The sequence below is a fragment of the Lethenteron reissneri genome, chromosome 64, assembly GCF_015708825.2.
Source record: "Lethenteron reissneri isolate LAM-NWPU_2019-01 chromosome 64, ASM1570882v1, whole genome shotgun sequence".
Lineage (NCBI taxonomy): Eukaryota > Metazoa > Chordata > Hyperoartia > Petromyzontiformes > Petromyzontidae > Lethenteron > Lethenteron reissneri.
In genome coordinates, this window is record NC_083842.1 from 4078732 (window position 1) to 4091785 (window position 13054).

General features: G+C 64.6%; 1 protein-coding gene across 2 annotated transcripts; it reads right to left on the reverse strand.

Annotated features, from left to right (window-relative positions):
* Positions 1-4575: 4575 nt before the first annotated feature.
* LOC133359088 (zinc finger protein 239-like) lies at positions 4576-11305 on the reverse strand. 2 transcript variants are annotated; one of them, XM_061577471.1, is made up of 3 exons: positions 11020-11305; positions 10242-10729; positions 4576-5547 (listed from the first exon to the last, which is right to left on the reverse strand). In XM_061577471.1, the coding sequence occupies exons 1-3, from the start codon at positions 11289-11291 to the stop codon at positions 5258-5260; spliced, it is 1050 nt and encodes a 349-aa protein (XP_061433455.1). In that variant the 5' UTR covers positions 11292-11305; the 3' UTR covers positions 4576-5257. The 2 variants fall into 2 exon arrangements, with proteins under 2 accessions (XP_061433455.1, XP_061433456.1); XM_061577472.1 differs by lacking the exon at positions 4576-5547 and having other exon boundaries at positions 9841-10729.
* Positions 11306-13054: the final 1749 nt, after the last annotated feature.

Here is a 13054-nt window from a genome sequence, read left to right on the forward strand (position 1 = left end):
GCTGTCAATTCTAGATTTGAAGATTTAACTACACATTTTTGGACCATCTTATCTGACAGGCACTATTTTACTTTACCGAGTGTTAACATCCCCAGCGTGTAACAGTACTCTCTTTATTGTCTGCCAACACTGGTATAAACAACACGGGCATTTTCGTTCTCTTCTATCATCTGCACCAACAGGTGCTTGTGCACAGGCATGTCCACGTACACGTACACCACGTGATCTCTTTTAGCCCCACCCCCCCCTCCCGATACGTTCCATTCATTGGCTACCACATTCTGATAAGCTCCCCCCCCTCTCCTCCCCCTTAACTTGTATTTAAGAGCTTGCATCTTGAATCCCTGCCTCACTTGATGCAGCAAATCTTGCTGTGACGGTCCCACCTGATGACGGAGACTTGTGTTGCCTCCGAAACGTCGTGATTTTTTATTATTTTATTTTTTATTAATTTTAATTTACATTTTTTTACCTACGTGACTTTACCGAAAAAAACTAAAGAGTATAAAGCTGTCAACCATTTCTATTTATTTTTACCCGGTAAGGGGGGGCCTCACTGAGCGATTGCAGCTCTTTTGTCAGAAGCGCCCTGGCCACCACAGATGACAGCTCAACGAAGTTGGATTATCGTCGTCACGGGGGAAAGTTATCGCAGACTAATTACTCGGAATGACGTTGATTATACACGCGGAGGGACAAACCGGGAGGACCCGGAGAAAAATCCACGAGACCACGGCGAGAGAGAGACACGCAAACTCCAAATATACAGCAGCAGCAGCAGGCGTCAGGGTCGGGTTCGAACCCACGACTTCCTGTACACCAGGCGAGGTAGTCAATATCTCCTAGCCACCGTGATGATGGTGAGAGAGACGCAAACTCCAAATATACAGCAGCAGGCGTCGTCAGGTCAGGTTCGAACCCACGACCTCCTGTAGACCAGGCGAGGTAGTTAACATTTCCTGGCCACCGTGATGATGATGAGAGAGAGACGCAAACTCCAAATATACGGCAGCAGGCGTCGTCAGGATCGGGTTCGAACCCACGACCTCCTGTGTACCAGGAGAGGTAGTTAACATCTCCTAGCCACCGTGATGATGATGAGAGAGAGACACGCAAACTCCAAATATACAGCAGCAGGCGTCAGGGTCGGGTTCGAAACCACGACCTCCTGCGTACCAGGCGAGGTAGTTAAAGTCTGGCCACTGCGGCGAGCACCAGCGCAGGCAGAGCTGCAGGACAAACCTGGCAACACGAAGAGAACACGAGGAATGTGCACCCCTTGACACGACGTCTCTCTGCTGCGATAAGCCTCACAGGGTGGTGCTGACCTCCCCCCCTCTCCCCTCCTCCCTCCACCCCCCCTCTGCTCCTCCCTCTCCCCTTCTCCCCTCCCCTCCTCCCTCCCCTCCCTCCCTCCCCTCCCCTCTTCCCTCCCTCCCCTCCCCTCCTCCCTCCCCTCCCTCCCCTCCCCTCCTCCCTCCCCTCCCTCCCCTCCCCTCTTCCCTCCCTCCCCTCCTCCCTCCCCTCCCTCCCCTCCCCTCCTCTCTCCCCTCCCTCCCTCCCCTCTTCCCTCCCTCCCCTCCCCTCTTCCCTCCCTCCCCTCCCCTCTTCCCTCCCTCCCCTCCTCCCTCCCCTCCCACCCTCCAGATTTGATAGAAAACTTCGACGAGGCCTCCAAGAACGAGGGGCAATGAGGAGAAGCCACGCGGGGGATCTCCCCCCCCCGCTCCCCCCACCGCTCCCCCCACGCTCCCCCCCCCCCCGCTCCCCCCCCCCCCCCGCTCCCCCCCCCCGCTCCCCCCCCCCCCGCTCGCTTGACGTTGGTGTTGACACTCCGGGCTGCTTTTGGTATCGTTGGTTTTTGTACAATGTCGCTCGCAGCCGGCCGGGCCACGGTGAAACCGGCGCATGCCGGAGACTTTGAGACTTTGGTCAATAAATATAGTCGGGAATTGCCGCCCGTGTCGCGTCCTTACAAAACGCCACCCACCCCAAACACCACCACAAACACCACCACCACAAACACCACCCACCCCAAACACCACCACAAACACCACCACCACCACAAACACCACCCACCCCAAACACCACCACAAACACCACCACAAACACCACCACCACCACCACAAACACCACCCACCCCAAACACCACCACAAACACCACCACCACCACAAACACCACCCACCCCAAACACCACCACAAACACCACCACCACCACAAACACTACCCACCCCAAACACCACCACAAACACCACCACCACCACAAACACCACCCACCCCAAACACCACCACAAACACCACCACCACAAACACCACCCACCCCAAACACCACCACAAACACCACCACCACAAACACCACCACAGTATTAATCTTGATTTGAAGCAATCGTGACTGCAGGGATCCATACTCTTTGGTTCTTTCGGTAAAGTCACGTGGGTAGAAAATAAAACAAATCGCGACGTTTCGATCGCAGCACAAGCGGTCGTCCTCAGGCCGATCGAGTGGCTCTGCAGTCACGAAAGCTTCAAATGAAGATTGAAGCGCCTCTACGGGGAGGGTTTCCACGCATCTGTTAGAGCTTTTAACAGACTGCGAGACAAGCAGTCTCACCTGATAGTCGCTCACCTTTCTCAACAAGGTAATACTGATCGCATTTCAACTGACGTGCTTGTATCCGGCGATGGAATTCCTTTCCAGCTCAGACACCGCTTGCTTGCCCACCCATCGCCACATATAACACGTTCCTTCGGAGTGGGCAGGTAGGAACTTGGTTGGACAGCGCATTCGTGCACGACAGACAGACACATAATCCCTGGTGGGCAGTGTGGAAGCTGTTGTCCCTACCTGTATAAGTGTAGCGTGTCGTGTATAGTGTAGTAGTGAGTAGGTTAAACGTTGAGTTTTATAAGGGCACCACGGGGTGACCAGCCCCTCCCCACCCAGCCCCACCCCCAACTGAATCACCTTAAGGCTGGGAATGTTGAAAGAAACACGAGGCAAAAAGATCCGCTTTTTTCTTTTCAAGGGTTCCATTTTATGAATGGAGCCACCCTCCCCCAGTTCCGTTTTGTGAATGAAACATCGCCGTCTCCTCATTGGCCAGAGTCGCGGCGGTGCCCCCTCCCCCCCCACCACTAACCCCCCCTCACCACTAACCCCCCCCCCTCACCACTAACCCCCCCCCCCCACCACTAACCCCCCCCCCTCTACCAACCCCAACCCACCGCTCCCATTGGTCGGCGCCTCCGAGCCAATGGGAGGGCTCTGGTGGGGCGGGGCTATGCACGACAGACAGACAAATAATCCCTGGTGGGCAGTGTGGAACTGTTGTTCCTACCTGCATAACCTCTACGTTATTTTATTTTATTTTTCTACTCTACGTGACTTTACCGGAAGCACCAAAGAGTACCACAGTATTATAGTATTATTTCAAGTTTCGTGACCGCCGTTGCGAGCCGTGGTCTATCCGCTGCTTGACGGGGGCTGCCAGTCACGGGGGGGGGGGTGACATTGGGGACGAGAGACAAAATCGATTCCTCAACAGAATCGTGACGTGAGCCTCGGGGCAGTCGGCGATTGCCCGCCCGGTCGGTTCCTCCGTGGCGGGGACGCACGTCACGCACGGTGCCTGCACGTCACGCACGGTGCCTGCACGTCACGCGATGGCACCGCCACCTGCCAAGACGTTGGTGAAAGCAACGCAGACGCTGGCTCGCTGGCTCGCTGGCTGGCTCGCTGGCTGGCTGGCTCGCTGGCTGGCTCGCTGGCTGGCTCGCTGGCTGGCTGGCTCGCTGGCTGGCTCGCTAGCTGGCTGGCTGGCTCGCTGGCTCGCTGGCTGGCTGGCTCGCTGGCTGGCTCGCTAGCTGGCTGGCTGGCTGGCTCGCTGGCTCGCTGGCTCGCTGGCTGGCTGGCTGGCTGGCTGGCTCGCTGGCTGGCTCGCTGGCTGGCTGGCTGGCTCGCTGGCTGGTTCGCTGGCTGGCTCGCTAGCTGGCTGGCTGGCTGGCTGGCTCGCTGGCTGGCTCGCTAGCTGGCTGGCTGGCTGGCTCGCTGGCTCGCTGGCTGGCTGGCTGGCTCGCTGGCTCGCTGGCTGGTTCGCTGGCTGGCTCGCTAGCTGGCTCGCTGGCTGGCTGGCTCGCTGGCTGGCTCGCTAGCTGGCTGGCTGGCTGGCTCGCTGGCTCGCTGGCTCGCTGGCTGGCTGGCTGGCTGGCTCGCTGGCTGGCTCGCTGGCTGGCTGGCTGGCTCGCTGGCTGGTTCGCTGGCTGGCTCGCTAGCTGGCTGGCTGGCTGGCTCGCTGGCTCACTGGCTCGCTGGCTGGCTGGCTCGCTGGCTGGCTCGCTAGCTGGCTCGCTAGCTGGCTCGCTGGCTGGCTCGCTAGCTGGCTCGCTGGCTCGCTAGCTGGCTCACTGGCTGGCTCGCTGGCTGGCTCACTGGCTGGCTCGCTAGCTGGCTCGCTAGCTGGCTCGCTAGCTGGCTCGCTAGCTGGCTCGCTGGCTGGCTTGGCTCGCTAGCTGGCTCAGTGGCTGGCTGGCTGGCAGCAGAGAACCTCTCAAACCCATCACGACGGGCGACAGCGTTCTGTGCGCAGTGCAGATCTGTTTATTCACAAAACCTCGCCGGGGCCGAGCCGAGTTTAATTCCAGTCGATGGCTGCGAGCTCACGAGCAGTCGGCGGGGAGACGTGAGCGCGAGCCGCGGAACGACGCGCGGAACGAGCCGTGGAACGACGCGTCTCGCGCTTTGTAAATACGAAGCTTCAATTTGAAACGTAAACCGGCCCAGGCCATGACTGCAGCCATAGTTGGCACAGTGCTGGCAAAACTCCGCTGGCGCCGCCCAAATCCCCGGCGCCGAAATCCCCGGCTTCGAACCCCCAGATCCCGCGGGATTGCACCGGATCTCGCGTGCGGCCGGTCACGCGCGGCCCAACGAGGAGGTGCCGGGAGGTCGCCCAGGGCGACGAACCCTCTCGCAGCCGTGCGGCATTCACGTGGGCAGCGAAACAGCACAAATTTAGACCGAAACTTACTTTTTTGGTAAACAAAAATCTCAGAACGAGCGAGAGATCCTCGAAGGGACTAAATAATCACCGTCGTCCTTCATCGGGACGCGCGTCCGCCGCCCGGAGGAGCCGCGTGGAATGTACGAGATGGAAAGACACGAACGCTGATAATTGTTTTTTTACCCTTCCATCTGGCAACAAAACTGACACCTTTTTTACAAGGAGTCATGTTTGCATAGACCACAATACCTGCAAGTCATAATGCAAACAAAAACATAACTCTGATAATGTATGCACTGTCCTTGAAGTTGATTGGTCCACACCCGAGACAGCTTTCCTTAGAGCCTAGTCTCACATGGTGTTGGACCAGATGACGCCAAAAGGTGACACGAACGCTGTAAACTGCGTGGCGGCTGGGAGCGTCAAGTCGCGCCGGCGTCCCCTTCATCCTTGGAGCCGTTGGAGCCGAAGGAGATGAACATCCCTGGGCTTCCCGTCCCTCCGTCCGCCAGCTCCGAGTCCCCCCCACCCGGGCGGACTCGCACGCTGTAAAACACGACGTTTTTTTTGCTCCCGAACGTGACAAGCCGTGTCAGAGACGCCCAAAGCCCGGCCTCACGGCAAGGGATGAGAACCTCGCGGCATGGGATGAGAACCTCACGGCAAGGCGCGCCCGGCAACGTCCGCCACCGAGGCCTCGGGTCCGTCGGCGTAAGCCCTCGAGTGAGCCCACGCAAGGCCTCGCAAGGCCCCGCAAGGACCACGCAAGGCCCCGCAAGGCCACGCAAGGCCACGCAAGGCCCCGCAAGGACCACGCAAGGCCACGCAAGGCCTCGCAAGGCCCCGCAAGGACCACGCAAGGCCTCGCAAGGCCACGCAAGGCCACGCAAGGCCACGCAAGGACCACGCAAGGACCACGCAAGGCCACGCAAGGCCACGCAAGGACCACGCAAGGACCACGCAAGGCCACGCAAGGCCACGCAAGGACCACGCAAGGCCCCGCAAGGACCACGCAAGGACCACGCAAGGACCACGCAAGGCCACGCAAGGCCTCGCAAGGACCACGCAAGGCCACGCAAGGCCTCGCAAGGACCACGCAAGGCCACGCAAGGCCACGCAAGGACCACGCAAGGCCCACGCAAGGCCTCGCAAGGACCACGCAAGGCCCCGCAAGGACCACGCAAGGCCACGCAAGGACCACGCAAGGCCACGCAAGGACCACGCAAGGCCACGCAAGGCCCCGCAAGGACCACGCAAGGCCACGCAAGGCCTCGCAAGGACCACGCAAGGCCACGCAAGGCCACGCAAGGCCCCGCAAGGACCACGCAAGGCCACGCAAGGCCTCGCAAGGCCCCGCAAGGACCACGCAAGGCCACGCAAGGCCACGCAAGGCCTCGCAAGGCCCCGCAAGGACCACGCAAGGCCTCGCAAGGCCACGCAAGGCCTCGCAAGGCCTCGCAAGGCCATGCAAGGCCTCGCAAGGCCACGCAAGGCCACGCAAGGCCCCACAAGGACCACGCAAGGCCACGCAAGGCCTCGCAAGGCCCCGCAAGGACCACGCAAGGCCACGCAAGGCCCCGCAAGGCCCCGCAAGGACCACGCAAGGCCACGCAAGGCCTCGCAAGGCCCCGCAAGGACCACGCAAGGCTACGCAAGGCCCCGCAAGGACCACGCAAGGCCTCGCAAGGCCACGCAAGGCCTCGCAAGGCCTCGCAAGGCCACGCAAGGCCTCGCAAGGCCACGCAAGGCCACGCAAGGCCCCGCAAGGACCACGCAAGGCCACGCAAGGCCTCGCAAGGCCCCGCAAGGACCACGCAAGGCCACGCAAGGCCCCGCAAGGCCCCGCAAGGACCACGCAAGGCCACGCAAGGCCTCGCAAGGCCCCGCAAGGACCACGCAAGGCTACGCAAGGCCACGCAAGGCCACGCAAGGCCACGCAAGGCCCCGCAAGGACCACGCAAGGCCCACGCAAGGCCCACGCAAGGCCCCGCAAGGCCCCGCAAGGCCCCGCAAGGCCCACGCAAGGCCCACGCAAGGCCCCGCAAGGACCACGCAAGGCCACGCAAGGCCCACGCAAGGCCCCGCAAGGACCACGCAAGGCCCCGCAAGGCCCCGCAAGGCCCCGCAAGGCCCACGCAAGGCCACGCAAGACCACGCAAGGCCCACGCAAGGCCTCGCAAGGACCACGCAAGGCCACGCAAGGCCCCGCAAGGACCACGCAAGGCCACGCAAGGCCCCGCAAGGACCACGCAAGGCCACGCAAGGCCCCGCAAGGACCACGCAAGGCCACGCAAGGCCCCGCAAGGACCACGCAAGGCCACGCAAGGCCCCGCAAGGACCACGCAAGGCCACGCAAGGCCCCGCAAGGACCACGCAAGGCCACGCAAGGCCACGCAAGGACCACGCAAGGCCACGCAAGGCCCCGCAAGGACCACGCAAGGCCACGCAAGGCCCCGCAAGGACCACGCAAGGCCCCGCAAGGACCACGCAAGGCCACGCAAGGCCCCGCAAGGACCACGCAAGGCCACGCAAGGCCCCGCAAGGACCACGCAAGGCCCCGCAAGGCCCCGCAAGGACCACGCAAGGCCACGCAAGGCCCCGCAAGGACCACGCAAGGCCACGCAAGGCCACGCAAGGACCACGCAAGGACCACGCAAGGCCACGCAAGGCCACGCAAGGCCCCGCAAGGACCATGCAAGGCCACGCAAGGCCCCGCAAGGCCCCGCAAGGCCCACGCAAGGCCCACGCAAGGCCCCGCAAGGACCACGCAAGGCCACGCAAGGCCTCGCAAGGCCACGCAAGGCCCCGCAAGGCCCCGCAAGGCCCCGCAAGGCCCACGCAAGGCCTCGCAAGGCCCCGTAAGGACCACGCAAGGCCACGCAAGGCCCCGCAAGGCCACGCAAGGCCACGCAAGGCCCCGCAAGGCCACGCAAGGCCACGCAAGGCCACGCAAGGCCTCGCAAGGCCCCGTAAGGACCACGCAAGGCCACGCAAGGCCACGCAAGGACCACGCAAGGCCACGCAAGGCCCCGCAAGGACCACGCAAGGCCACGCAAGGCCACGCAAGGACCACGCAAGGACCACGCAAGGCCACGCAAGGCCACGCAAGGACCACGCAAGGACCACACAAGGCCACGCAAGGCCCCGCAAGGACCACGCAAGGCCACGCAAGGCCACGCAAGGACCACGCAAGGACCACGCAAGGCCACGCAAGGCCCCGCAAGGACCACGCAAGGCCACGCAAGGCCACGCAAGGACCACGCAAGGCCACGCAAGGCCACGCAAGGCCACGCAAGGCCCACGCAAGGACCACGCAAGGCCACGCAAGGCCCCGCAAGGACCACGCAAGGCCACGCAAGGCCACGCAAGGACCACGCAAGGCCACGCAAGGCCACGCAAGGCCCCGCAAGGACCACGCAAGGCCACGCAAGGCCCCGCAAGGCCACGCAAGGCCACGCAAGGACCACGCAAGGCCACGCAAGGACCACGCAAGGCCACGCAAGGCCCCGCAAGGCCCCGCAAGGACCACGCAAGGCCACGCAAGGCCCCGCAAGGCCCCGCAAGGACCACGCAAGGCCCCGCAAGGCCCCGCAAGGACCACGCAAGGCCACGCAAGGACCACGCAAGGCCACGCAAGGACCACGCAAGGCCCCGCAAGGCTTCGCAAGGCCCCGCAAGGACCACGCAAGGCCACGCAAGGCCCCGCAAGGCCCCGCAAGGCCCCGCAAGGCCCCGCAAGGCCCACGCAAGGCCCCGCAAGGCCCACGCAAGGCCCACGCAAGGCCCCGCAAGGCCCCGCAAGGACCACGCAAGGCCACGCAAGGCCACGCAAGGCCCCGCAAGGACCACGCAAGGCCACGCAAGGCCACGCAAGGCCCACGCAAGGCCCCGCAAGGCCCACGCAAAGCCACGCAAGGCCCCGCAAGGCCCACGCAAGGCCCCGCAAGGCCCACGCAAGGCCCCGCAAGGCCACGCAAGGCCCACGCAAGGCCCCGCAAGGCCCACGCAAAGCCACGCAAGGCCCCGCAAGGACCACGCAAGGACCACGCAAAGCCACGCAAGGCCACGCAAGGCCCACGCAAGGACCACGCAAGGACCCGCAAGGCCACGCAAAGCCCCGCAAGGCCACGCAAGGCCACGCAAGGCCACGCAAGGACCACGCAAGGCCACGCAAGGCCCCGCAAGGCCCACGCAAGGCCCCGCAAGGACCACGCAAGGCCACACAAGGCCCACGCAAGGCCCCGCAAGGCCACGCAAGGCCCACGCAAGGACCACGCAAGGACCACGCAAGGACCCGCAAGGCCACGCAAAGCCCCGCAAGGCCACGCAAGGCCACGCAAGGCCACGCAAGGCCACGCAAGGCCCACGCAAGGCCACGCAAGGCCACGCAAGGCCCACGCAAGGCCACGCAAGGACCACGCAAGGCCCCGCAAGGACCACGCAAGGCCACGCAAGGCCCACGCAAGGACCACGCAAGGACCCGCAAGGCCACGCAAAGCCCCGCAAGGCCACGCAAGGACACGCAAGGCCACGCAAGGCCCACGCAAGGCCACGCAAGGCCACGCAAGGCCCCGCAAGGCCCACGCAAGGCCACGCAAGGCCACGCAAGGCCACGCAAGGCCCACGCAAGGCCCCGCAAGGCCCACGCAAGGCCACGCAAGGCCACGCAAGGCCACGCAAGGCCCCGCAAGGCCACGCAAGGACCACGCAAGGCCACGCAAGGCCACGCAAGGCCACGCAAGGCCCCGCAAGGACCACGCAAGGCCACGCAAGGCCACGCAAGGCCCCGCAAGGCCACGCAAGGCCCCGCAAGGCTCCGCAAGGCCACGCAAAGCCCCGCAAGTCCACGCAAGGCTCCGCGAGCTCACAGGCACAGCCCTTGGGCCTAACCCCAAAGCAGGCCGAGTCAAGTTTCCCCGCGAAGGTCGCCGGTTGAAGTCACAGCCGGCGCCTGCCCCGGCCTCTCGGTCCGTGATGCCGTCACACGATTCCATCACCGGCCACGGCAACTTCGTGCCGCAGCTCGGAGGACGGAGGCCCGGCGGCACCGGCAGTGGCGCCGGCGGCGGCGCGTGCGTGCGTGCGCATGTGCTTAGTGAGGTAGGCGGATTGCGCGAAGGTGCGACCGCACTGTCCGCAGATGAAGGGCCTCTCCCCGGTGTGCACGCGCCCGTGGCAGCGCAGCTGCTGGCGCGCCGTGAAGCGCTTGCCGCACTCGGCGCACGAGAACGGCTTCTCACCGGCGTGCGAGCGCCGGTGCTGCGCCAGCGCCGATGAGTGCACGAAGCCGTGGCCGCACTCCACGCACACGTACGGCCGCTCGCCCGTGTGCGTGCGCGCGTGCAGCGCCAGCGGCCAGCCCCGCGCGAAGCGCTTGCCGCACTCGACGCAGGCATACGGGCGCTCGCCGGTGTGCGAGCGGCGGTGGCGCCGCAGCGCCGAGGAGCCCGAGAAGGCCCTGCCGCAGTCGCCGCACGGGTAGGGCCGCTCGCCGCTGTGCGTGCGCCGGTGCACGCCCAGCTGGCAGGACTGCGCGAAGCGCTTGCCGCACTGGGCGCAGGCGAAGGGCCGCTCGCCGGTGTGGGTGCGCGCGTGCTGCTGCAGGTGCGCCGACTGCGTGAAGCGGCGCCCGCACTCGGCGCAGCAGAAGGGCCGCTCCCCCGTGTGGATGCGCCGGTGCCGCGCCAGCTGCCCCACCTGCACGAAGGCCTTGCCGCACTCGCCGCACCTGCACACGCACGCACACACGCACACGCGCACACGAGCACACACACGCACACACGAGCACACACACACACGCACACACACACGCGCACACACAAGCACACACACGCACACACGCACACACACGCGCACACACACGCGCACACACACGCACGCACACGCATGCACACACACACGCGCACACACACACGCACACACACACGCACACACACGCACACACACGCGCGTCAGAGCACGCAGCGGACCGCGACGGGACGCGTTCCGCCTCGGGAAGGGTGCGGCCGGGAGCGGCACCTGAACGGCCTCCCGGCCAGCGCCGTCACGCCGGTCGGTAGCTGCTGCTGCTGCTGCGGCTGCGGCGGTGGTGGCGGCGGCGGAGGCGGCGCTCCCACGCACAACGGGTGCCTCTCGCCCCCCCCCTCGCGCCTCCCCGCGGCGGCGATCGCGGGGGTCTCCGCGCGCCCCCGGGGGTCGCCCTCCGCGCCGTCGGTGTCCCCATCCCGCGTCGCAGCGCCTTCCCCCGGCACGGTGGCCCGGCGCTCTCCGTCGCCGTCGACGCGCTCCATCTCCTCCCCCTCCTGCTCCGTGTGCCGTCTGGGGCGCCGTCTGGGGCGCCGTCTGGGGCGCCGTCTGGGGGCGCTCGCCACCCACGGGGCCTTCCCGTCGCGTCTCCACGTGCTCCTCCCCCCCCTCACCTCCCTGCCCCCCCGTGTCCCCCATCACGTGACCGTGCTGACCTCCGACCTCCGGCGACGGGCGCTGCTGCTTCTGCTGCTGCTGCTGGTGGTGGTGGTGGTCGTGGTGGTCGTGGCGGTGCAGGTGGCCGCACGGAGGCTGCTCCGGCACCTCCACGATCCCGTCCACCCGGTGGAGCAACTCCTCCACCGCCACCACCACATCCTCGTGGGTTTTGCCTGCACTCACTCGCGGGCGACGGGGCAACCAACAGAGTCACGCCGCCACCACCGCCACCACCGCCACCACCACCGCCACCACCGCCGCCACCACCGCCACCACCACCGCCACCACCACCGCCACCACCGCCACCACCGCCACCACCGCCACCACCGCCACCACCGCCGTTCACTACCAGGCGCCGGTGCCGGCTACGGTTCACTCAAACTAAACGCGCCATTGCTGTACCAAGTTGCCACAGATAATCGCAGCAGCAGCAGCAGCAGCAACGTGTTGCTGGTGACAATTGGGAGTGCCCGGTGGTAGCGCGCTGCGGTGATTAATACCGGCACCTCCGATTGGCACGGCGGGCTTCGTCCGGTGCGAAGGGTTCAACAGACGTGCACACCCTCGCACCTCACGGCAATAAGCACCTGGGTTCGATTCCCAACTCGCATGCCACATTAGTGTGTTCTCCCCCCGTGTTCTACGTGGGTTTCCTCCAGGCTCTCCACTGAAACTTACCCGATTTGGATCGTACGCTGAGACGCCGCCCTTTGCCGCGAGGGCTTTGGCAGGACCCTCTCGAAAGAGAGCCTCGAGACTCGGCGAGGCCTCCGTGGCTAAACGAGAGCCGTCGAATTGACGAAAGAAAATCGCTCTCAAAAACTGCCCCGGCAAAACGTGCGCCGCCCTGAACCGGGCCCGAACCCTGACCCCGGCCCGAACCCTGACCCGGACCCGAACCCTAACCCCGATCGTGTGGAAGCCCTTACTTTGGTGGCCGCTCTCTCTCGCCGGTGCCGCCGCCGGTGCCGCCGCCGGCGCCTGCCACATCTCCCCCGGCAGCCACGGGGCGACCTGCGAGTCGCCCGCCAGGAACGCCGGCGCCTCCGCCATGGACCCCCGCGCCTGCACTCGCTGGCACGGCAAACGGCGCCGGCACCGACACAGAATCGAAATTTATGTATTTCTAGCTGGGGGAGGAATCTAATGAGCTGTAAAGCTCTTGTTTTTCACAGGCATCCAGTCGGTGACACGGGTTAAGAACGTTACAAACAACAAACGAAAAAACAAGAAAGATAAACGAACCACCCAGACACATACAAATACAACAACTAAACCATGCCCATCCTGCCAGGCAAACCCCCCCCGCCCACTGAGGCTATTATTCACTTATTTGTTTCAGAAGCGACCTGGCCACCACAGATGATGGCCGCTCAACTAAACTGGGCCCCATCACGTGGACACTTAAGTGATGCCACCGCCACGAAGCCGTTCGGCAGGCGCCCCATCCCCGACCTCGCCACCTATTATCGTCGATTTGTAAAGGGATTCAGCGAGATTGCACGCCCCCTCACCCAACTCACCTCCCCTAAGCACCCCTACCAGTGGACAAGGGCCTGCCAGACGGCCTTCACCACTCTCAAAGACC